This window comes from Hippopotamus amphibius, chromosome 8, assembly GCF_030028045.1.
Source record: "Hippopotamus amphibius kiboko isolate mHipAmp2 chromosome 8, mHipAmp2.hap2, whole genome shotgun sequence".
Lineage (NCBI taxonomy): Eukaryota > Metazoa > Chordata > Mammalia > Artiodactyla > Hippopotamidae > Hippopotamus > Hippopotamus amphibius.
In genome coordinates, this window is record NC_080193.1 from 72938793 (window position 1) to 72961657 (window position 22865).

The 22865-nt window shown below is 47.4% G+C and overlaps 1 protein-coding gene across 3 annotated transcripts; it reads right to left on the reverse strand.

Moving 5' to 3' along the window:
* Positions 1-3440: 3440 nt before the first annotated feature.
* On the reverse strand, positions 3441-15416 carry ACKR3 (atypical chemokine receptor 3). Of its 3 annotated transcripts, XM_057746872.1 has the most exons (3): positions 15306-15410; positions 14114-14209; positions 3441-5363 (listed from the first exon to the last, which is right to left on the reverse strand). In XM_057746872.1, exon 3 carries the CDS (start codon positions 5335-5337, stop codon positions 4249-4251), a length of 1089 nt encoding a protein of 362 aa, XP_057602855.1. In that variant the 5' UTR covers positions 5338-5363; positions 14114-14209; positions 15306-15410; the 3' UTR covers positions 3441-4248. The 3 variants fall into 3 exon arrangements, with proteins under 3 accessions (XP_057602855.1, XP_057602854.1, XP_057602856.1); XM_057746871.1 differs by lacking the exon at positions 14114-14209 and having other exon boundaries at positions 15306-15416; XM_057746873.1 differs by lacking the exons at positions 14114-14209; positions 15306-15410 and adding an exon at positions 15048-15255.
* Between the last annotated feature and the right edge of the window lie 7449 nt (positions 15417-22865).

The following is a 22865-nucleotide window of genomic DNA, read 5'->3' on the forward strand; positions in this document are numbered from 1 at the left end:
TATCTCCAGACATTCTGGATGTCCCTGGGGGACACAATCTCCTGACTGAGGCAGGTGTGCCTCACTCTTTCAGTCACTGCCCATGGGCAGATATTCTCTCCCCGTGTTTCTCTGGAATGCATTGTTTCTTGTAAAGAAAACACAGACTGTGCCCAGAGGCTGCAGACAGACTGGCTCTGAACCTGAGAGCATGCCCTGTGTGCCCCAGGCAGCTGACAAACACTTTGCAAGCACCGTGGAATTTGATCATCACAGGAACCCTGTGAAGCAGGTACTATTATCACCTGACTTTATAAATGAGGAAACTGAGGATTCCTGAAGATTCCCCAGGACATTAGTATTGAGGGCTCTTTGGGCCTCATGCTCAGCTGAGCCCAGTCTGGCAGAGGCCCCCGCCTTCCAGAAGGCAGACCTCAGTGCTGTGGCCCAGACAGTGGCTAGACCACCCTAGACATGACCAAGAAAGCCATGTCCGTGATGCATGTGTGTCAGTTACCCCGGATGGTAACGAACCCATGTGTGCGTTTGTGTGAGTATATTAAGAGCCGATACTAGGGAAGAAAATGCTTAGCATTTTACAGAAGGGTCAGGCCACCATTAGTCACTCAGAAAGCGAAAAAAAAAATGCTGCAAATACAAACTGCCTACAATAAGTAATTTAATTTCCTATGATCACTTACCCAAACTAGCAACATTCCATATTAAATGTCTCTGGATATTTTAGGATCCTGGCAGGCGCTGCATGTATGTGTACCATCAAGGGCATAAACGAGCTTTCCTTGCAGGGTCCAAGACCACAGGCAAAGGCAAGTAAAGCGTGTATCTTTTCAAACATTTAGCCCCCAAAAAACATTGCTCTGGAGAGATGGAATCTCAGCGGCTCGTATCAGCATACAGGCACCCTGGAGCTTAAGATTGAAGCCTGATCCTTCCAGAAGGGAACTCTGAAGACCTTCTTGCACTAATTCACTATCCCACTCATCCCATTCAGGATAGATGCACTTGTGTCCGCAAATTCTGTGATACCGGGCTTCACTTAGATGAAATGTCTCCTGGACGCATGGTTGATGATCAGTGTCTTCACAAGAGCAGCCCAGCAAAGGCAGAATTTCCACATTCCTAAAAAATTGGGTCACATCCCTGAGCTGCTGTCTCCTGGGGAGACCCCAAGAAAAGGCCAGTTGCAGATGAGTTAAAATTTCTTGCTGCTCAGTCAGAGATCTGAACACAAACATCCACGGGGTCTCATCCCCGTTTGCTGCCAGGCTACTGGGAGGACTCAAGTCCATCGTCCAGCAAATAGTTTCACGCCCAAAGGATTTTACATCTGGTGTTTTCGGTGACATTATTTTTCTTCTTCACTCTCTGGGAACCTAGTAAATTGTTTATCAGTTGAACCAAATGGAAAGCACTTATTATTGACTCACTTACAACAGAGTGCCATCAGGGTGGCTTATGGTGGTCCTGCTGCCCGCTGCCCTTTGGAGCAGAGTGTCAGGTGGGAGGGAGGGGAGCGGAAAAGCTTCCCCATCTCGGGGTCCAGGTGGGGCCGTCATGGAGCTGATGTCTGCTTTCCTCCCCAGCCCAGACCCCACCCTGTGCTGGAGCTCCTAACTTCCACAAGGGGTCCAAATGCCACCATATGCGAAATGACTGACAGCTTTATTGCTATCTCACGATGCTGGCATTTTCAAAGATCTTTCCATCACAAAGGATGCCAAAAGAATGAGCCTCGAATGGCAGAATTCAGACTCTGGCCTCTGCACTTGCGGAGGGCCAGGGGCTTCTGCCCAGCCCTTTGTGCCCCCGACACCCACCTCATATCCCAAACCTGGCACGTGACGTCTGCCCACTCCACGTCCACATCCGAGAGGTGGACAGAAATTGCTTAAAATATTAATTGATGATACCCCCACGGATGTTCTGTACCCTTGACCTGGGCCTCTGTCATCCCACCTGCAGCTACACCGTCCAGCACCTTTGCTCCTGGGAAGGATGTTATAGCCAGAGATCAAAGGAAAGGCTTTTGAGTCTGGATAAGCAAGTCTTCAAGACCTAGGCAGGGCAAAGGAGGGGATTTCTGGAAGAAGCAGAGAGAGGTTACTCACTGGAGCATCCCACAGTTGGAGCCTGCATCCCGGAGACAACAGGGGTCTGTGGCATTGTGTGCTGAGCCCTACGGGAGATGGGAAATCTACATGATGCATCTAGATTCAGTTCAGCCTTCCTCCCTCCTCACCTCAGTGCAGGAGGAAGCAGCTGGTGATTCTCACAGGCTTCAGAGAAGCAGGAAAGCAGAAAAGGGCTGGGAGCACCCCACCAAGGACCCAAGTACGCCATGCTCCAGCATGTGCGGAACGGCAGAAAAAGACCCTCGAACAGGTTGTCAGAAGGAGCCCTGCATGAGGACCAGGCAGGCAGCAGACATCTCAGCAGATACCAGCCGGGATGGGGGAGGCAGGCATCTCTGAACTGGCAGAGATGGGGCCTCAAAGTAGAAATTCAGTTGAATTATTTTTGTTACACCTATTGCAGAACTGAGCTTAGGGATTCAACCCATGCCCCACATTGCACTGACTACCTGATATGTTTCTGTCTGAACTCAGGCCACTAGAAAGCGCTGAGCAAACTTGCAATTCTTTTCTATAGGCAGGAACCTATATTTGGGTCATAATTTCCTCTGATTTCACTTTGAGGTTCTGTTCTTATTTTCTCCTGGATCTTGGTGTCTCACTTACGCTTATGCCTTTATTCCACTGTCTTTATTATTATTATCTGACCTGAATCCTATTTGGAACAAGGCAAGGCACAGATAGACCTAGAACATCTATGCGTACTAAGTAGATATGTAAATTAAGTTACAACCCGGGTTTCAGAACTCTCAGCCATAAAACCCTCTGAGAACAGGAATCCCTCCTGCAGTAGGTTGGATCTAGGCCCAGGGGCTGCAGGGGGCTGTCTGCTGTGGGCCTGTGGGGGAGCCGACATGAACTTGGTACTTTCCTGTAGGATAGCAGCCCCCAAATTCACAGGTGAGATGGGGTCCTGGTCTAGGTCCACCTTTGTGTTGGCAAATAGCTCTCTGTGCGCATGGGTTCCATCACAGGTGGAGGTGGTAAGTGTAGCTTCAGGGAGCCAGGTCCTATCCTGAGCTCCTACCCAGGCTCACCTGCCTGCTGAAGCCCCCACCGCTCTTGTGAACCATGTAGAGTTGGTGAGGACACAGCAGAAACGGCCATTGAGAGCTCTTTCAAACTACTAGTGAAGTGGGTTTATTTGGTGACACACAGGACAGGAATTTACTCATTGCAAGGTCTGAAGAAGAGGGTCATGGCTGGGTTATCTTTTAAATGATGAGTCTGTCTTGACCAGAGAAAGAGAAAGGACTTAATGCCTTTCGTTAGGGCCAAACATGCTTTTAAAACTGAGACTCAGAAGTCTTTTTAGGAAAAAAAATCTTTATTAAAAAAAATAACTTACAAACGGAAAGAACTCTCTGAAATACAACAGTTTGTTTTGTGTGCCATGTTACAGCCTGGAATAGTGTTGCTTTATTTATTTTTAATGTAACTTTACCATAATATTAATGTCACAAACTGCATTACAGAGCAGTTTTTCTTCCATATCCCAGACTGATGCAAAGCACCACGCAGATATAAAACTATCGTAAATAAAACATTTCAGCCAAGACTGGCATATATTTTTATATATATATATTTATATATATATATGTACTTTCAAAACAGCTAACAATTAATGTCATCCTTAGTCAAAACGGAAGTCAAACTAATCTCAAAACTACAATACTGAATATATGTCAGCATTATACCTCCCATACCATATTTAAAATATATTTAAACTTTCAAATACATTTAGAAGGTACATCAAGAATGAGAAAATAAAGTCAAGATTTAAATACAAATCACCATAGAAAACCTTCAAGGAGCACAGAAAAGTCCTATTTTACAGAAGTGCAGGCAAGCCTGTCCCGCAGTTGGTGTGACAAGCAGTGGTGGCTGCACAGCACAGCCCTGTGTGGTTGGTGCCACTCAGTCGGGATGCTCGGCCACTTGACAGACAGCCACGCTGGCATGAGAGAGAGAGAAAGGAATAACAGTGACACACATTCCCCTCTTCACACTAATCGGGCATCAAGTCCGCAACCACTTTGCTTTACTCGGGAAAACAACGCAGCCCGGTGCCCTACTGGGACCAAGCACACGGGTCCCGGAGGCTGTGCAGAGGGCATCACTTGGTGTTTTGCTCCAAAGCTGAGTACTCGGTCTCTGACACTCGGGAGGCATCGATGAGCTTGGTGAGGCCTGTTTTGGCCGAGTACTTGAAGATGAAGGCTTTCATTAGCTCGTACCTGTAGTTGCGGTTGATGAAGCTGTAGAGCACGGGGTTGACACAGCAGTGCACCAGGGACAGGCACTGTGTGACGTGCAGAGCCGTGAAGAGGAAGTTCTCCAGCTGGCAGGTGAAGGGGATGTAGTGGAGGATGGAGAAGATGTCCAGCAGCACCACGACGTGGTAGGGGAGCCAGCACACGAGGAAGACCACCACGTAGGAGAAGATGATCTTCCGGCTGCTGTGCTTCTCCTGGTCGCTGGACGAGGAGATGGCTCGGGCGAGCAGGAAGTAGAAGACGGCGATGATGGAGAAAGGGATGGCGAAGCCCAGGACCACGGAGACCAGCTCCATGCTGATCAGCCACTCCTTGATGCTGTGCTCGGGGTAGAAGGACCGGCAGTAGGTCTCGTTGTTCGAAGCAGACGTGACGGTCTTCAGGTAGTAGGTGTCAGGCAGGGACACACAGAAGGCCAGCAGCCACACCAGGACGCACACGGCACGGCGCACCATCTTCTTCTTGCGGCTGGAGGTGTTGGTGAAGTAGGCGACAGAGAGGTAGCGGTCCACGCTCATGCACGTGAGGAAGAAGATGCTGCCGAAGAGGTTGATGGAGAAGATGAGGTGCGTGACCTTGCACGTGAGCTCGCCCATGGGCCACTGGTTATGCTGCACAAGGCTGACCACCCAGACAGGGATGGTGACCACCACCCACAGGTCAGCGATGGCCAGGTTCAAGATGTAGCAGTGCGTGTCGTAGCCCGTGGTCTTGGCCTGGATATTCACCCAGACCACCACGGAGTTGGCGATCATGCCGATCACAAAGATGAAGATGTAAATGAAGGAGAGCGTGTACAGCAGGATGCTCTTGCTGGGCATGTTGGGGCACTGCACTGTGTCCACCATGATACAGTCACTGCTGTTGCATGGCCAGCTGATGTCGGAGAAGTTCCCCGGTTCTGAGTAGTCTAACAGATGTAGATCCATGGTGTCGAGGGCAGCGATCAGGTGGCCTACGTGCACAAGCAAATAAAAAAGATGCAAGAGGAGAATGGCTCCATTAGCAAACACACCAGATCTATAAAATGCTCTCCCAGCGCCCCGTGTGCTCTGGTTTCCCTGTAGCTCCCTAGTGTCTTTGCAAAGAAAGGAGAAAAGAAACTAACCACAACAGAATCTGCAAAACAAAACTCACCCAGATTCTACATCCATGTGAATCTAAATCCATCTCTCTCAAAAGAGAGAAACGTGTTCGCTTCCTCTGTCTTTGCAGGGCTGTGTTCTCAAGACATTGCCAGCCTGGCTTGTGCCCAGGGTGTGAAATCGACACAGTCCAGGGGCCAGAGAAACATCGGGCTGCTGAGCTGAGGGCCTAGAGGTGCTGATGGCCAGCTCGTTTTCTGCTGGGGACGGCAGAGCCATCTCACCTACATCCCCAAGAGTGGCGGGGTGGATCTGTTCCTGGCTCTGGTGTATCAAAAGTGTCCTGCTCGGCTGTCTAGGGCCACCCGTGGTTTGCCGTCAGGGCACCCCTGGAGACGTGGACAGCATGTGAACACCCTGCAGCTTCACTGAGCCCCAAACCTGAAGCTTCTCACTTTGCCATGTGATTCACAACTCAGGGTGACCAACCTGCTGTCTCAAAATGTGGGCCATTGCCTAGTTTTTCATCTTTTATTTGTCCAACTGCTTCGAGAGTAACTTGTGCCAAGACTCAAAGCACGAAAACCACCTACCGCATCTATGGAGTGGCTGACTTTTCTCCACGGTCTTCCCTGCTGACCTGGCATGAGATCAACACTCTCAATTGTCACCATTTTAACACCCACGGAGAATCCAGGCCCAAGGTACCACTGTGCCTAGAACCAATTTCCCCACAAATACCGGCTTCAAGAGTGGCCCAGAAAGGGACATCCCTGGCAGTGCAGTGGTTAAGACGTCACCTTCCAGTGCAGGGGGTGCGGGTCCAATCCCTGGTCGGGAACTAAGATCCCACATGCCTTGTGGCCAAAAAAAAAAAGAAAAAAACCCAAAATATAAAACAGAAGCAATATTGAAACAAGTTCAATAAAGACTTTAAAAATGGTCCACATAGAAGGAAAAAAAGCCTTAAAAACAAACAAGCGAAAAGAGCAGCCCGGGGCTGTCTTCTCCTGCTGACTGGTCCATCCAAGGGCCCTGAAATCCCTCCGCCACCCGCCCTGGAATGGCAGCCTCGCTGTGTGACTACGGGAAGGAGGAGGTGAGATGAAACTGTTCGACCCGAGGGCACCCTGACGGACTCATCGCCTAGAGTAAGGAGTTTGTTCTTCCTTCTGACGTGTCGCAGATAATGACTGACCGTGAGTCAAGCTTATTTGCCAAATTCATTTAAAGTGGACCCCATCCAGGCCACATACAAGAGCTCCCGGAGGATGACGACTATGGTCCCTGAGTCAGTGCCCAGGTGGCCAGGCTAACGGCCTGCAGAGACCAGCTGGGAAAGCACCCATCTGGCCATCAGACCTTCCTGGGCTGGGATTCAGGCTCCTCACTCATTAGTGTTTACCTTGAGACAAGTTAACCCGTCATCTGCTGCTGCTTTCTGAGGACACCAGCCCCTGTCTCAGAACTACCTGAGAATTCAAGGGCCTAAGACAGAACCTGACACAAGCAGAAGCTCAAAACGTCATCCTCGCCCATCCCCCTCTCTTTACAGCCTCACTTAATTTTTGCTCCACGTTCAAAACTGACTCTTACTGGGTGATGGTAAAGGTCCCGCCCTGGAGGGAGATGCAGGACCTACACAGAGAGGGCAGCTTGATGCTCTCACCTCCAGGCTTAATGAACAGAATCCCGAGACGTGAGACCACCTGCCGCCTCCCAGGACCGTCCCCGGCCTCCAAACGCACAGCAGAGGACCTGCTCTTGAATCCCCGTTAGGGAGACAGCCCTCAGGCTTCTGTCCCTTCCCCTCTGTGGGTTGTAAGTGGCCACTGGTCCCCCTTCAGGCGACCTGACCCGGCCTCAGTGACCCCTGCTGCTGATGGAGACGGCGGGGCCTCCCAGGAGGTAGTTGGAGCCGCGGGCCCCACAACCAGGAAGGCTGGCGGTCCTCAGCACCACCCCACCAGGAGGACCCGTGGGCCCTGGGACCACTGACTCGTTACAAGACCTGACCCACAGCACAGGAGGGTGCCCACAAGAGTCAGCGAGGTCAAGTTAGGACAAATACACTCCTCGCGTTAAGAGACTTTGGAATGCCCCGTCCTACGACGCAGCTCGAGGACCCCGGAACGACATGGGCACACAAAGGATGCCTTTGAGAAGCCAGGCCCCCAACCCACTGGACGGGCCTCAGGGCGGGCAGTACCCCCCAGGCTGTGCCTTCAAGGTACTACTGCCCCTCCTGCTGCCTGGGCTGCTAACCAGCCTGGAGCTGACCATGCCCTCTGCACCCCTGACCCCAGAGGAGAGCAAACGAGAATTTGGGCTTTGCTCTCCTGCATGGCTCTAACATGGTGACCTTTTTCCCCCCACTTCCTTAAAATGAAACGCATTTGCAGCACGGCTTAGTTTATAAAGTGCTTTCACCACATGACCTCATCTGACCTGAGTCCCTGCAGAGGAGGAGCCCAGCTGGAGGGTGAGCCACAGCCCCACAAAGGTGGGGCTGGGGCCCCTTCCCCTGCCTGCACTGGCACAGCCCTACCAGGCCTTGGAAGACGCAGCCAGAAACCCTGGGATTTGGGAGGTTCACAGGGGCAGGAGGAGAAGAAAGGATCCCCAGCCTTCGTTGGCCTGACTTGGATGCCATGCCCCCACCTCCGTCTTCACCCTAAGGAGTCATTACGGATACCGCACGCCCCCCAGAATCCAGGCGGCGGGGCAATGTTCACTGTGGCCAGAGGAACCCATGCACGCAGGGGACCTCAGGGAAATGCCAGGTGCCTGTGTCCCTCTAGGCCCCCACCTCTCCTGCACAACAGACCATCTACACTCACACTTCTGGGGCTGGTCCAGCCCTCGGTGTTCCCTGAGCCTGTGCTGAGGTGGGAAGGGTGCAGGGACCCCTGATCTGGTCCTTTGGTTTCTGCCCTCTGGGCAATGAAAACCTGATTTAGTGATCACTGGTCCTCTGAGCCCAAAATGTTACTTAGGAGCCAGGCACACCACCCACTGCAGCTTTCCTTTCCCCTCCCTCCTTGACAGCATGTGGGAAACTTCCAGAAAGGGCCGAGGGGAGAGCAGAGGCTAGGACGCTCCTTGCTGCAGCTTGAAAGCCATGTGGCCCCACTGATCATCAATCACCGATCATCAATCATTGATCAACCCTCAGCCCAGGACATGAAGCCAGAGGCCATGCCTTGACCACCAGCCTTCTTCTGGGGAACCCACCGGCCGCTGCCCTCCCAGGAAAGAGGCTCCAGTGGTCCAGAGAAGGAAGGGAAGCACCAAGAGAGGAGGTTAAACAAGCAGGGCAGTAATCCAGTCCTCCGCAGATTTAAATGGGAAGCTAAAGAGGAAAAAAAATAAATGCCACATGATCGCTTAGCCTTTGTCATTTGTTATTTTTCCTGCATTCTGTTTTGGAAACAAGCAAGGGCTCTTTCCAGAAAAGAGAATATCATTATATAAAGACAGTATGCCATGTTACACTGCAGTGTGGTCTGTGCCCGTCTGAGCGTGTGTCCAGGTCTGGGGCTAAGAGTGTGTGGCCCCCCCACCAGAGACAAGAATCTTCCTAAGTCATTGGCTTCGATTTTAACAAGTGATGCTCTCAGAGCCCCTGACCTGAACAAAGATGTGATGCAGCAACTATGAAATGTCTACCCAGGCCCTGGCTCCCCAGGGCCCAGCCACTAAGCTGCCAGCAAAACCGGAGGGGCGGGGTGGGGTGAGGGAGGCTTCCCAGGGACTCCCTGAGGCCACTAAGACCCCCTGAGATCCTGCACCAGAGTCTCCACTCACTCCAGGAAAATCAGGGAGTCACCCCATCTAAGACAGAGGGCCCACTGCCTCTGTGCCAACTGGGAAGGACCAGCTGGCTCCACGCTCCTCGTATACACGGTAATACCTCTCAGCCGTGTGGTTGGCCTGTGGATGCTGGGAGGGGCAGTGGCTAGGCGGAGGACCCCAGGGGCTGAGGACCCCAGGGCCTGGAGCAGACTCCCTCATCCACTCAGACCTGACCCCCTCGGCTGGAGTAAACCAGCAGTTCCATCCCCATCGGCCGGGGCCAGAGCTGAGGAAGGACTTCAGGGTGTTAAACACACCTGCCCACTGCCTGCATCCCTGTGGGTCAGAGCCCCCACCAGAGTGGGCAGGAGAATGAGAGGCCACTTCTGACATAGGTTGTAACATCTGCATAAAGATTCCTGATGGAAGAAAAAAATGGGGCTTGGAATAAAAGATTCCTCCAGTTCTTTGATTTTACAAGTTCACACATTCTCCTCTCAAAATATATATTCCCAGGTCCCCAAATGTACATACAAAAATGCTTATTGAAGCACTATTTATAAACCAGCAAAAAACAGGTGACAACATAAATATCCATCCATTGAGGGCAGTGAACCACTGTCTGGAATATAATACAACTGTACAAGGAATATGAACATGGAAAGTTACACTTACACACACACCATAATCTCATGTATCTTAAAAAAAAATCATTTGTATTTTTACAGGTATTGGGTTGGCCAAAAAGTTCGTTCGGGTTTTTTTTGTACCCCAATAAATATATGTGTGTAGAGGCATGGAAAGAGATCAGCAGTAAGTATAAAACTTTGTGTCAGGAGTGTGGGATGAGGTGACAAAGGGGGAATTGTAGTTTTATTCCATACACTTCTGCATGATTTGAAACTTGGCATCAAGAATTATGTAAATTTTACTAGAGAGGAATGTCCTACAAAACAATAAAAGTTCATGGTCCATTTTTTCTAGACCAGGGAGATCTCACTGAGAATAAAGCAGTAATCATCACTTTTCATTCCCTTTTCCCCAACATGTACTGCTTTATCTCACTGAGCTTCACTCCCGGGATCACTTCCTGTAGATTCCATGCCCGATACCTGCACCCAGAGAGCATCACACTTCCACCAGGACAGGAAGTGGATTTTCCTACAGCCTGAGGATGGAGGACCAGGGTCCGACCATCCCCCCTCCCCCATCGGCCCCAAGTGGTGGAAGGAAGATGCACCTCATTTCTCAGGCTTATTGTTCATCAACCTAGTATCCTTGGCAACCACTGCACTGCTTCAAGCGGCCTGACACATTCAGCTGCCTCCAAATGGTTTCCCTGTGCTCACCCGGCAAGCTGGGGGCAAAGCCAGAATTAGACATGGCCAAGTTCAGGGTCTCCACAGGATAGCGGTTTGGCCTGCAAGGAACATGTCCTTTCACTGGCCAAAATTCACTCCCTCCAGGACACACACTGCCACGTATTCAGGTATCTGGCTGGTGTTCCCCAAAATTGCTTTCGTTATATGCACAATTTCCTAACACAGCCCTGGTTCCCGACCAAACCCTCAGCCCCTCCCATCCCAAATAAACCCTGTCCCAAATATCCCACCTGTTTCTCCCGCCTTCTCCCCAGCCAGGCCATGCATCTACATTCTGCGCCGCTGTGCTGTTAGCGTGTTTCCCCTCCTTCTTCCTCAAGCCCTCACCCCCAGGACATCCTATTCCCTGTGTACAGGGCAGCCAGCAACGGCACCTGCACAAAGTAGGTGTTCAGTGAACTGATAGCCAACGAATCAACAGTGAATCAAGCTTAACCGAGACCAGAAATCCGAGGTTATCAATGGAAATGGGGGCCCAGAAGAGACTTTTCTGAAATTCTCACAGAACCAAGATAAACATCATTTCTATGGACCCAAATGTTTGTGGAGCCCCTTCTGTGAGGGGCACTGCTCTGGGGCATAACAAACTGGAATCATCATCCCTTGCCCACCCCCAGGAACTCACCAACTAGCCAAGAGGGTCCGGAAGGCAGGAGGGTGGAGCTGGACACCCCTTGAGCACCATGGTGAGAGGTTTCCACCCCAGTGGCTGATGGGGACCCTCAAGGGGAAAGGGGGCGGTGGAGTGGTTGGTGATATGCCAGGAGGAGGGGCACCTGGCTGAGGGAGCCAAGCTGGGCCTGTCAACACAGGAGCCACCAAGGCCTTGAGCAAGGGACTGGCTTTGGGGCCAAAAAGGCTTTTGAGGATGGAGGTGACACCAACCACGTAGAAGGCTTGCAGTGGAGGTCAGGTGCAGGTTGGGCTGGAGACAGGGGCTGGGATGCGGTGCAGGGAAGGTAACATGGGCCAGGCCACCCAGGGCACCAGCTTGGACACCAAGGAGACCCTCTGGACCGCTGGGCTCTCCAGGCCTTCTGCCTGCAAGTGACCTTCTTCACTGGCTGTCTGCAATTGGGACTGTGTCCTCCCAGGGTGGAACTTCACAGGGCAACTCAGTGTTGTCCCAATAAGATCACCTGGCTTGGCTAGTCTCACTGCTGGGCACCTGGAAATTGAGCTCAGACTGGCAGCAGGACCAGCAACCTCAGGGGTGTGGCTAATACCAGCCCTCTTCACTCTCCCCACTCCCCAGGGACTCTCCAGTGGGACTCAGGCTCTGGTCCCTGGTGAAAGCCCTGCCCATTATACTTTGTCATGTGCAATTTACATAAAAAGGGCCCAGATCATCTCTAAAGTTCATTAGGAAACTGCACACCACTGGGGTTTGTTTCATTTCTTACCAATCCTGCATTAAATCTATTGGGATGTCCAGGAAAGCTTCAGCCCAGGCTTGGGGGGCCACCTGCTGGGGCTGAGAGCAGAATGGGGGGCAGTCTCTACCCCCGTGTCATGCAAACAGAACGATGCCGCCTTGACTGCTCTTATTTTAAGCAAATGAAGAATTGCTCTGAATCACTTGAGAACTTAAAAAAAATAAGAGAGAGAGAGAAATTCAAACCCTAATTCGGATCTAGGCCACCTATTTCCGGAGTCCTCAGATGCACTTCACATTGACACCTGGGGCAGCCACGTCCACTTTAAGTATTTGGGGAGATAAAATGAACCCCACATCTAGAAACCTGATCTGTTCTATTGTGCTCAGCTGCTCAACGGGGAAGCGGTACTGCACCCAGAAGGGCAGATCCAGAGATTCCCACGGCACAAAGGCTGCTGTCTGGGTTGACGGGTGTAACCAGAGCCTTAATTCCCACCCAGCTTAGGATCAGGACAAGGCAGTGGGAGGTCAGCCAGCCTAGGACAGCCATTCACCTCCGGCTACATACAATGGGGTTCCCAGGAGAACAGGACGCAATCTTAGACTTAAAATTAAAGGAAGACCCAACAAAGGTTTCTCTTACAATAAGAGAATTGGAAGATGTTAACTTTCCGGCTGGCAGAGCCCTCACCGTGCAGTTCCCAGGCAGTCCCCTGCTCCTTTTTCTGTCCCTTGACCAAGAGCAGTCCAAGGCCACCTGAGCTGGTCTCAGCCCCTCTACCTTTGAATGCTCAGAACAAAAAAAATGGGGTCAGCTTCCAAACCTGTTTGGGGCTCCGTAAAATTTTCACTATAAAAATGTGCAATTCTCTCATCACTTTAAGAACCGAGCAATATTTGTTTCTTCCAATTCTAAGCTAGTAGATTCTTATGTAAGCAAAGTATCAAAGATTCCCTGCAGAAAATCATTAAGTATTCAAAATCAGAGAATTCCCCCTTTTTGCCCTGCTTGCTTGATTTTACTTTAATAAGACATACGTGTCCCAGAGCTACAATGTCTTGGACTTTAAAAGCACTTGATATTGACACACAAATTTCCAGCTACACACACCCAGTTTGATTGGAAGCCCTTCTAATACTACTTCTGTTCTCGAGTAAAACCAAGTTCCTTGTTTGCCTGGATGAAAAGGACAAATACTTTCTAGCCCCAAATTCCATTCATGTTCTGCAAAATCACTGAGAACCATCTCAAGTCCTGAAACCTTTAAGGCTTTTTCTTCTCCTAAATTACTCTTAGGGTCCATGGGATGACTCTTTCAGTCTCAGGTTTGAGTAAGCCACTTCCCTCGTGTCTCCTGGAAAACGGGAGCCTCTCTGCCTGGAGTCATCACACAAAAAACCACTGTTCCTGCTTAAGTAGGTTTTTTGTTTTTTGTTTTTTTTTTCATCCAGAAAGCCTATACTTTGCCTGTTCTGGACCTGATTAGAAACCATAATACCTTCTCCAGTCTCTCAAGACTTGCTGTTAATATGGGACAACCTCACCTCCGAAGTCCTGACTCAGTTAAGCATCGGCATGTTGCCTGGGCTGTACTTTCTGGAACTTTTTTAAAACTATGATCGCAATGCACACCCCTTTTAAAAAATCAGAGGGGCAGCCAAATACAGGCATTTCTCAATTTTCTTTTGCTTTTTCACCCTCATCCCATGCAGCCCTCCGCCCCACCCCCATTTCCAGGAGGTTGTGGCATTAGGCTCTGCAGTTGTGTGCACACTGGAGTGTTTATGGCAGAGACTGGGGGAAAAAAGAGCAAATTGTTTCCAAGCTAGGGCTCCCATGTGCAACTCTGCTTCAGAAAATGGCTCTGCATCTGGGGAAGCTCAAGCGCTGATGAAAGAAGGGCAAGCAGTTTATCCATTTAAAATCTATAAAAAGTTAAGCACAGACACCAGCAGCCTCCACTTTCCTTTCTAGGCAAGTCTATTTGATCTCTGCATTTTTCTGGAATAAATAAAGGGACACAAAGACAGCATCTGTGAGTTTAAAAAGAAAAGAAAAAGTTACCACATTGAGACTTTGCAGAATGAAGTTTCAGGGGATGTCAGGGCATCAAATGCCTTCAAAGGGCTGTAAACCATTTCAGGGGGGCCTCTTCTACGGCTGGAAAATGTAATTAACCTGGTGTGAGCAAATGAATTGAGAGAAAGAAAGAAGAGAGAGAGAAAGAAGAAAGAAAGGAAAGAAAGAAAGAAAGAAAGAAAGAAAGAAAGAAAGAAAGAAAGAAAGAAAGAAAGAAAGAAAGAAAGAGAAAGAAAGAAAGAGAAAGGAAGGAAGGAAGGAAGGGAAAGAAAGGAAAAGGGAGACAGCCAGTCTGACTTTTACAACTTCTCATTCTCCCTGGAACTTACAAGTCTTGGCTAACCACCCAAACCTGACCTCACTGCAAAGACTTTACCCTCAGTCACCCCTCGAATCTTTATGCAGGCTAACAAAATCAAACCAAATTCATGTTTTATTTCAACGGTATAATTAAAGTGCAAAATCCGAGACTTGTGTGTGTACCTTTTTTTTTGGACTTATCACCTTCTGAGCGAACCATAAATACTCAAATTAGATGAGGAGGGATGCAGTCAACAGACAAGAGGGCCGAGCTGTATTTAACATTCACCCTTATAGCTTCCGGATTTACAGGCTCTGGTAATCCTCCAAAGCAGTGAATTCAAATCCATTCTGGACCCACAAAGATTCTCAGCCCAGTTTTCTTCTTCACTCAACGATGCCTCTTTGTAAAGGGTACATCTTTCTGAGATTACACATTCACTGCCAATTCTGTTTCCCAATGGATATATACCAGAAGAGAAACAGGTAGGCAGCAGTGCCAAGCTCATCCGGATGCCAACTTTGAGCAAGCTGAATGAACAGACTGCCTTCTTGTGAAGTTCTCTCCTTGCAAATAAACCCCAGATTCCTCAATCCAACAAACACACACACAGAGTACCTCCCACTTCAGAAAACTGCCCTCTTTTACTTTCTGCAGCCAAGGTGAAGCCCCGAGTTAGCAGCGGCTCTCTGCAACGCAGCCCTGCAACACGCAGCCTGTGCTTTCAGAAATCAGACCTGCAGACTCTCCAGCACCCACCACAGCTTATAAAAAAGAAGAGTTCTGAAAAAGACCACTTAGTTAAGAGCAGAGCTCCTCCCCTCCGTCCTCCCCTCCTTTCTAAGCAGGGCTGCTGACCCAGCACAGTTTCCTTACCTCCTGGCTGGGCTCCGCTCCGACTCAGGGCTCGCCTTCCCAGCTCCTGCGCTCACCGCCTTAGGGCTGAGCAGTTTGAAGGAAGTGTGAGCTCTCGGCTGCAGACTGGCGTTATATACACTGCAGGGAGGCAGCCTCTAGATGGCAGTTTTGCAACCCACATCTCCTCCCTCCCTCCCCCAGCCACCCCCCTTCTCTGCATACACACACACACAGACACATGCCTGCATGCACGCACACACTTGCACACGTGCGCACACCACACCCTCGTGTAAACCCGACCTGTCATTTCTGGCCAAGCTCTCCCATACAAGCGCGCTCTTGGGAAACCCCAGCCTTCCTTCATTTGTAAAGTCTAATGAAGCTACAAGGTCCAGATCCCAGGGGGAAAATGTGTCAGCAGAAGGAAAAAAAAAAGGCAAAGAAACCCTAGTGCTTTGCAAAATCATCAAATATTTATCTGGTCTCAGGTATATCTTCAATAATCCTATTAACACCAAGAATTCCTTTGAATGTCTCTTAGCTTTAGGGAAGACTTTGTTCCCAAGACAAATTGCTCTGAACTTCTGAACTTCAGTGTTGATTTATTAAGCCTGGGTTCTCTTTGTTAATTCCTCCAAAACAGAAGCAACACTCTTGCCATGGGAACAGTGTATCCCTAACACTCCCGTATACCCCCAAAGTGGGAGGAAAAGCCTTGTAATAGATTTTAGTAGATTTTATTTAAATACTTTTATTTGTAAAGGACTTCAGGTCCAAAGGCCTTAAAAATCTAATGAAAATGATATTCTGAAGCACCTACCCGGGGCCAGGAACACATTAGAGACATCTTACGTGTATTTTGATAATGTCTTTTTTGGAGGTGAATTTAGCAAATATTTCTTTATTTTATTATTGAAATCTACATTCTCATCTAGAAGTGGGTGGCTGCAGTTCTTTCCACCAGGGAACTGGACCTAAAAATGTGTTCCATGTAAAAGTCACCTCTATTGCCCTACTTAGATAAATCAAGCATAAGACAACGATCTAAACTTTCATTTTTAAAACCGTGCTTACTGAGCTTTTTCCCCTGAGTAATGTGCAGGGTTGTGGTTTTGTTTTGCTTTCTGCATCTCATGGCGTTAGCTCTGTGGCTCAAGTCCCTGTGCACAGGCACCCCCGTGCTCCCACTCTAACCCCAGCTGAAACTTTTTGAGGTTCTTTTTATACTTCTACTAAAATACCAGCAGACAGCCAAATGCTGAGTCTGAGGGATTGGGAGGTCAAACTCTAACGCAGCCAGAAGGCCTGGGTGTGCAGAAAGCCCTTAACAAAAGAAATATTTTGTTTAGATGAAACTTCACAGAGCACAGTGGAAATCGCTCCATAATGGAAGCTAAAAGCACACCTGCTCTGGGGAGGCTTTTGGCTGGGGGTCTGCCCACTCTGTCCCTGCCCTTCCGGTCGCTGTCCTTAAGAACTGGCACGGTCTTCTTCCTGTCGCCCGGGCACCCAAAGCCCCATCTCCGAGCTCCCGCAGTGAAAGCTTCTGTAAAGCAAAACTGCAGGCAGCTGGGTCTGCACACACGCAGGATTTGGGGAGACTGTAAGAAAACACTCATGGCTTTCTCGGTCCTGTTTTCTACCAGCAGGTGACCCTGTGTCTGAGCCTGATGGAAATGGACCTGCAGCCACCAGAGCAGAGGTCTCCTCCGTGACACTGACGCACAGGCTGTCGTTCTGTCTATGAACTTGATCTGTTCTTCAGACTCTAAAGTTTAGAGAACGCGATTCCCCTTTGGCAGGTTTGAGGGCAAGGCTGAAACGCAGGATGGGTTTGAATCTGCTCTCAATTAAGTGTGCTGTGTTGAAAAAAAAAAAAAAGCAAGCCTTGCCGAGAAACCCGCGACGGGATGCAGTTGCTGAAGTGGAGGAAGGAAAACGCAAAGTAAATGAGAAAGAAAGAAAAGAAAGAAAGAAAGAAAAAGGAAGGAAGGAAGGAAGAAAAGAAAAAAAAAAAACAAAACCCGCTTCAGTTCAGACGCTGTGGGGCCCGCGCTCCACGGGGGCTGGGCTGGGGCGCCCGCGTGGCAGCATCCGGAGGACGGCGGAGGGCGCAGGAGCCGCGCGGCACCGGCCTCGGTGCAGAGCTGTGCGCTAGGGCTGCGTGCGCCGGGGTATGAGGCCCGCGGCCCTCCCCCGTGTGAGTTCTGCCTGGGTCTCCCATCCCTACCCCTGTCGGAGAAGCCAGTCCTGGGGGAATGGAGAGGGTAAGTAAGCCATGTTTTATAAGGGAACAGGATTCCATCACCCCAGGACCTAAAATGTCTCTTGGAAAATGTCTCTTGGAACGTTTGGAAGTCTGCCCCAGCTGGTGGAAGGATTGCGTTTGGAAAGGAGGGTTAGTTCAGGAGGAATGAGCTTGGTTACCCCAGATGGGAAACTCTGAGAAGGCAGGAATGGGTTGCTGTCCCTAGAGCTGTCCCAGCTGACCTAAAACTCATGGTTTCTGGACCTGTTTTGTTAGCCCTGACTGCTTAGTGCAGGGGAGCGGGGAAGGGGATTTCAGCCAAGCCCCCCTCCCCCGTCTATATCTGGGATTGTAGACTCCAGACAGCAGGCTGTCCCCTCCGGGCTCTGATTTGCCTGCAGGTGTGGCACCATCAGCCTCCTGCCTTGAAACCCCACCTGGCTTTCAAAGGGATCCTGGAGGGTCAGAGCTGTGGCCCACGAGGTGGCAGCTCCAGGGGAGCACAGTCAGGATGGAGAGAGTGTGGACTCTGACGGCTGCAAATATGGCCCCAGAGAGGCTCCCCTGCACCATCCGCCTAAGGGCTGAAGACTGACTCTGCCCCAGGGCAGGTGTTCCATGCAACCTCAGGGCATCACACAAGGTGTTAAGGATTCCTGGAGTCATCCGGTGCCTTGGCTGGGTGGGAGTCATCTCAGCCACGACTGGAGTCATCTCCCCTGAACAAAAGACTCCAGCGCCTTCCATGGGGGAAGGAACTGGAAGGAAAGACAGAGCCCTGCCCGCAAGAGGATGGGGTCCCAGCCTGGGCTCCATCCAGACAGGCCTGATTTGAAGCCTGACTTATATATCGTGTCTCCTTAGGCAACTAACCTCTCAGGAATCTTAGGTTCCTGTCTTTAAAATAATTATAATAGAACCTTCTGTTCTTGGCAGGTGCATCTCAGAATTAAATGAAAAGGTTAGAGGCACCTCACAGGTCCCACAAAGGCTGGTTCTCTCCCTCTTCCTACCCTGGCCCTGGCCAAATTCTGGTGACACAGAGCATTTTTAAAGATACACAACCCAAGGCCTGCAACATTTTATGAACTCTTTCATAAAGTTTGGAAAGTTTGCACAATAATAGCTCTGAGTGTGGAATTTTTGCCAGTCTCTGTGCTAAGTGCTGCATTCTTTCAGTTAATCTTCATAGCGTCCATTTGCCTAAAATGTCTCATTTTTGTCCCACTTTTGTAACTAAGGCCCAGAGAGAGTGGGCAGCCTGCCCACTGCCAGGGAACAGAAATGGGATTCAAACCTGGGTTTGCCCGACTTCATACCAAATGCTATTACCTGGTACCACAGTAAGATGTACTCTTAAAAGAAAAAAGAAAAACCATTGTAAAACATATATCAAGGTGTCTTAAGTTAGTTGCCTAAAAGCAAACTCTCAGTGAGAATTCAGGGGCAACTGATATATTAAGGAAGTGCTCCCAGAAGAACCTGGCAAGGGTAGGGGAAAAGGCAACCAGAGGGGCAATTTCTGGCTAAGTCTCAGCTGCAGCCTGAACTCTCGTTTCTGTCTGAAGCCTAAATTACAGGCTTATTTGTCCCAGCTCCAGGCAAGGCTTTTGTGCTTCTATATCCTTCCACTAGTGGATCAGGGCTGCTGGGTGATGGGTGGGGGAACGTAACCCCCAGATATTTCCCGTTCTCAACCCATGTGGGCAAAGCAATTCCAGCAACCTGAGGTCAATCTCTCAAAGATTTGCCCAGTCTCAAGCCTGAGCAAGTGGGGGAGGGGCACACAGAACTGGAAAGGGGTCAAGGAGAACTGAGAGCAGCACCACCAGTGTCCACTGCACTAGGCATCTGTGGCGTCTATTATATCAAGTTTGACCCAAATAAGAGAATACTCTCTAGTCAAGACTCAGACTTGATTCTACCCCAGGACCTTTGCATCTGACATTTTCTGTTCTCGGAATGCTCTTTCCAATGATTGCTTCTTCTCACTATTCTGTTTCAGGCTTAAATATAATTTCTTTAGAAAAACTTTCACCACTCTTGCCAAATAATCCTCCCATCCCAGTTAGTCTTTCATTACCCTGTTTTCTTCGTAACACTTAATCACCATCCAAAGTCATCATTTCTTGTTTGTCTTCTCCCCACTAATGTGGTCACACTCAGTGCTCAGCCCATGGTGGGTGCTCATAAACATTAACTGAATACACTCAGACAAATCGCATTTTTAAATCAGGTTTTCAATCTCCCCATATTTTGCTCAATTTCTGCCTCATAGAAATGAGGCGCTGGTGGTATTTAAGAAAGAGCCCAGGTTAAGTGTTTTTGGAAACTTAAAACATAAACTTTGAATCAGGAGGTTGAGATTAATATATATACGCTACTATATATAAAATAGATAACCAACAAGGACAACTGTATAGCACAGGGAAATATACTCAATATTTTGTTATAACCTATAAGGGAAAAGAATCTGAAAAAGAATATATATATATATATATATATATATATATATACACATACACACACATATATATTTTTTCAGGTGCTGTACACCTGAAACTAACATGATATTGTAAATCAACTGTACTTCAATAAAAAATATATATAAAACTTGAAAGTGGGCAAAAGACTTGAATCCTTTTGTCTTTTGTCTTTCTGTGAATACTTCACACAAAAGGGTCTACAGATGATCAATACACATATGAAAAGTGTATGACTTTCTTAGTCATTGGAAAAATACAAATTAAAATCATCATAGGGCCAGACAACTGGACACCCTCCAGAAAGAATAAAATGAAAATGACTGAATGTCAGCAAAGGTGTGGAACCACCAGAATTCTCACACACCAATGCTTTTCAAACTCTATGTGGTGAAGGACTGGATTCTTTCTTCTTTTTCAACTTTCAGTGTACTGCAGACCTAAACATGGTGACACAGAGAAGGACTAGCATGGAGCACCTGCTGCCTGGCTTCATCATGCAAGTGTGACATCTCAGTGTTGGTCTGCACTGTCACACAAGGTGCTGACTGGGGATTTGTGTGCCACAGTAATGGCACATTTCTATAAAAGTTTCTAAATGCTCACTCTCGATTACTGGACCTACCTCTTTGCAGACTAGTAGTAAATAACTCACAGCCCACACATCCAGTGACATGCTGTACCCTGATGGTGCAGGTGCAAATTGCCACAACCGCTTAGTCAGGATTTGCTGAAATTAAACAAACACATATGCTATGACTCAGAAACTACATTGTAAAGTATGCACCTGATTTAAAGGTGCAATATTGCAGCAAAAAAAATATGCCAGAATGTTTATAACAGGACTATTTGTAAGAATCCCAAACTAGAAATAACCTGACATTAGCAGAAAAGGATATTGCAGACCAATATCCCTCATGAACATAGACATAAAATCCTTTAAAAAGCAAATCAAATACAACAATATAGTTATCATGACTAAGTGGGGTCTATCCTTGAAATGCAAGGCTGGTTTAACATTAGAAAATCAATATAATTTAATTCACTAAATTAATAAATTAAGCATTTGAAAACATTCAAAATCAATTCATGCTAACAACTTTCAGCAATCTGAAAAAAGGATTTTGATTTGATTTAATCCTCAGTTTGATATAGACATGTATAAACTTGATATAGGGCATGTGTGAATACTTAGAATTAACATCATACTTAATGGTGAAAAATTGAACACTTTACATCTAAAATTGAGAACAAGGCAAAGATATCTATTTTTACCATCTCCTTTTGACATTATACTGGTGGTCCTAGCTAGCGCCAACAAGGAAAAAAAGAAATAAAGGCAATGGATTGAAAAACAAGATGTAAAACTTCTTTTATTGGCAGTTGACATGAATATTTACATAGAAATCCTGATTAATCTACAAAACAAATTCAAGAACTAATCAGTGAATTTAGAAAGGCCACAGAATACAAAGTCAGTATACAAAAGTCAATTGTATTTCTATATATCAGCAGCAAACAATTAGAAAACAAAATTGAAAAATTTCTTTACAGTAGCATCAAAAAATATTAACTCCATGGGAACAAATTTAACAAAAGATTTGTGAGAGCTTTACACTGAAAACAACAAAAACAGCCATGAGAGAAATTAAATGAGATTAAAATGAATGGCGAGGTATACCATGTTCATGGATTAGGAGACTCAATATTGTTAATACATGAATTCTTCCCAGATTGGTATATAGATTCAGTGTAGTCCTAACCAAACTCCCGGATGATTCTTTGGTAGAAATTGGCAGGTTTAATTTTACATTTTCATGGAAATCGAAAAGACCTAACAAAATCTAAAACTATCTTGAAATGAAAGAATATTGGAGCACTCATATTTTGTGATTTCATGACTTAATATAAAGCTATGGTGATCAATCTAGTGTGGTAGTGGCAAGATAGACAAATAGATCAAGGGAACAAAATAGTCCAAAAGTAGAAAAATGTGTGGTCAATTGATATTCAGCAAAGGTCCCATAACAATTAGCAAAGTTTAAAAATGATATTTACTGTATCATGGTACCATTGTCTATTGGGGTGGGGATTAACTGAAAGGGAATTTTCCTTGGTGAATGGTCATGTTCTATATCTTGATTGGGCTAGTGGTTACATGAGTGTATATACTTATCAAATCTCATCAAACTTGTATGCTTAAAATCTTTGATTTTCATTAAATTTTACATCAATAAAAAAAGCAAGCTGTGGAATGTATCCATAAAATGATATTACTTATATAAAATTTCAAAGCACTCAAAGAAAAGTATATATTGTTTGGGGAACTATAGAAAAAGCCTACATAAATAGAAGAAAGGATATACACCAACCTGAAGTCAATGGTTTTCTCTGAGGAGAGAAAGAGAAATGGGATGGAGTGGGAAACAGGAGTATGTACACTGTCTCTATAATTTTTATATTTCCTTAGGCAAAATACTCTCATTTGTTAGCTCTTGTTGGTGGGCACATTAGAATACTTTATATTTATTATTTGCTGTTCTCCCTATTTGAAAATTTTCATTCTTAGCTTTTAAAATTTAAGAAAAGAAAAAAAAACATGAATAGGAAGTTCTGAGTGAAGCTTTGCTTCCTCTACTTTTACTTCACTGTAAAGCTTGACATAGAAAAGAATGTTTTCTTATATCTGAGTGAGACCAGGAAACTTCCGCCAGGACTGTATATCAAAGCATGGAGGGCCTAATGAGATACTAAGCACATCAGGTCAAACCAAAGTCTTATTTTTCTGAAAGTTTGGCAAAATTCTAAAGTATTATGATTTCACATTCCACAAACTTCAATATAAAG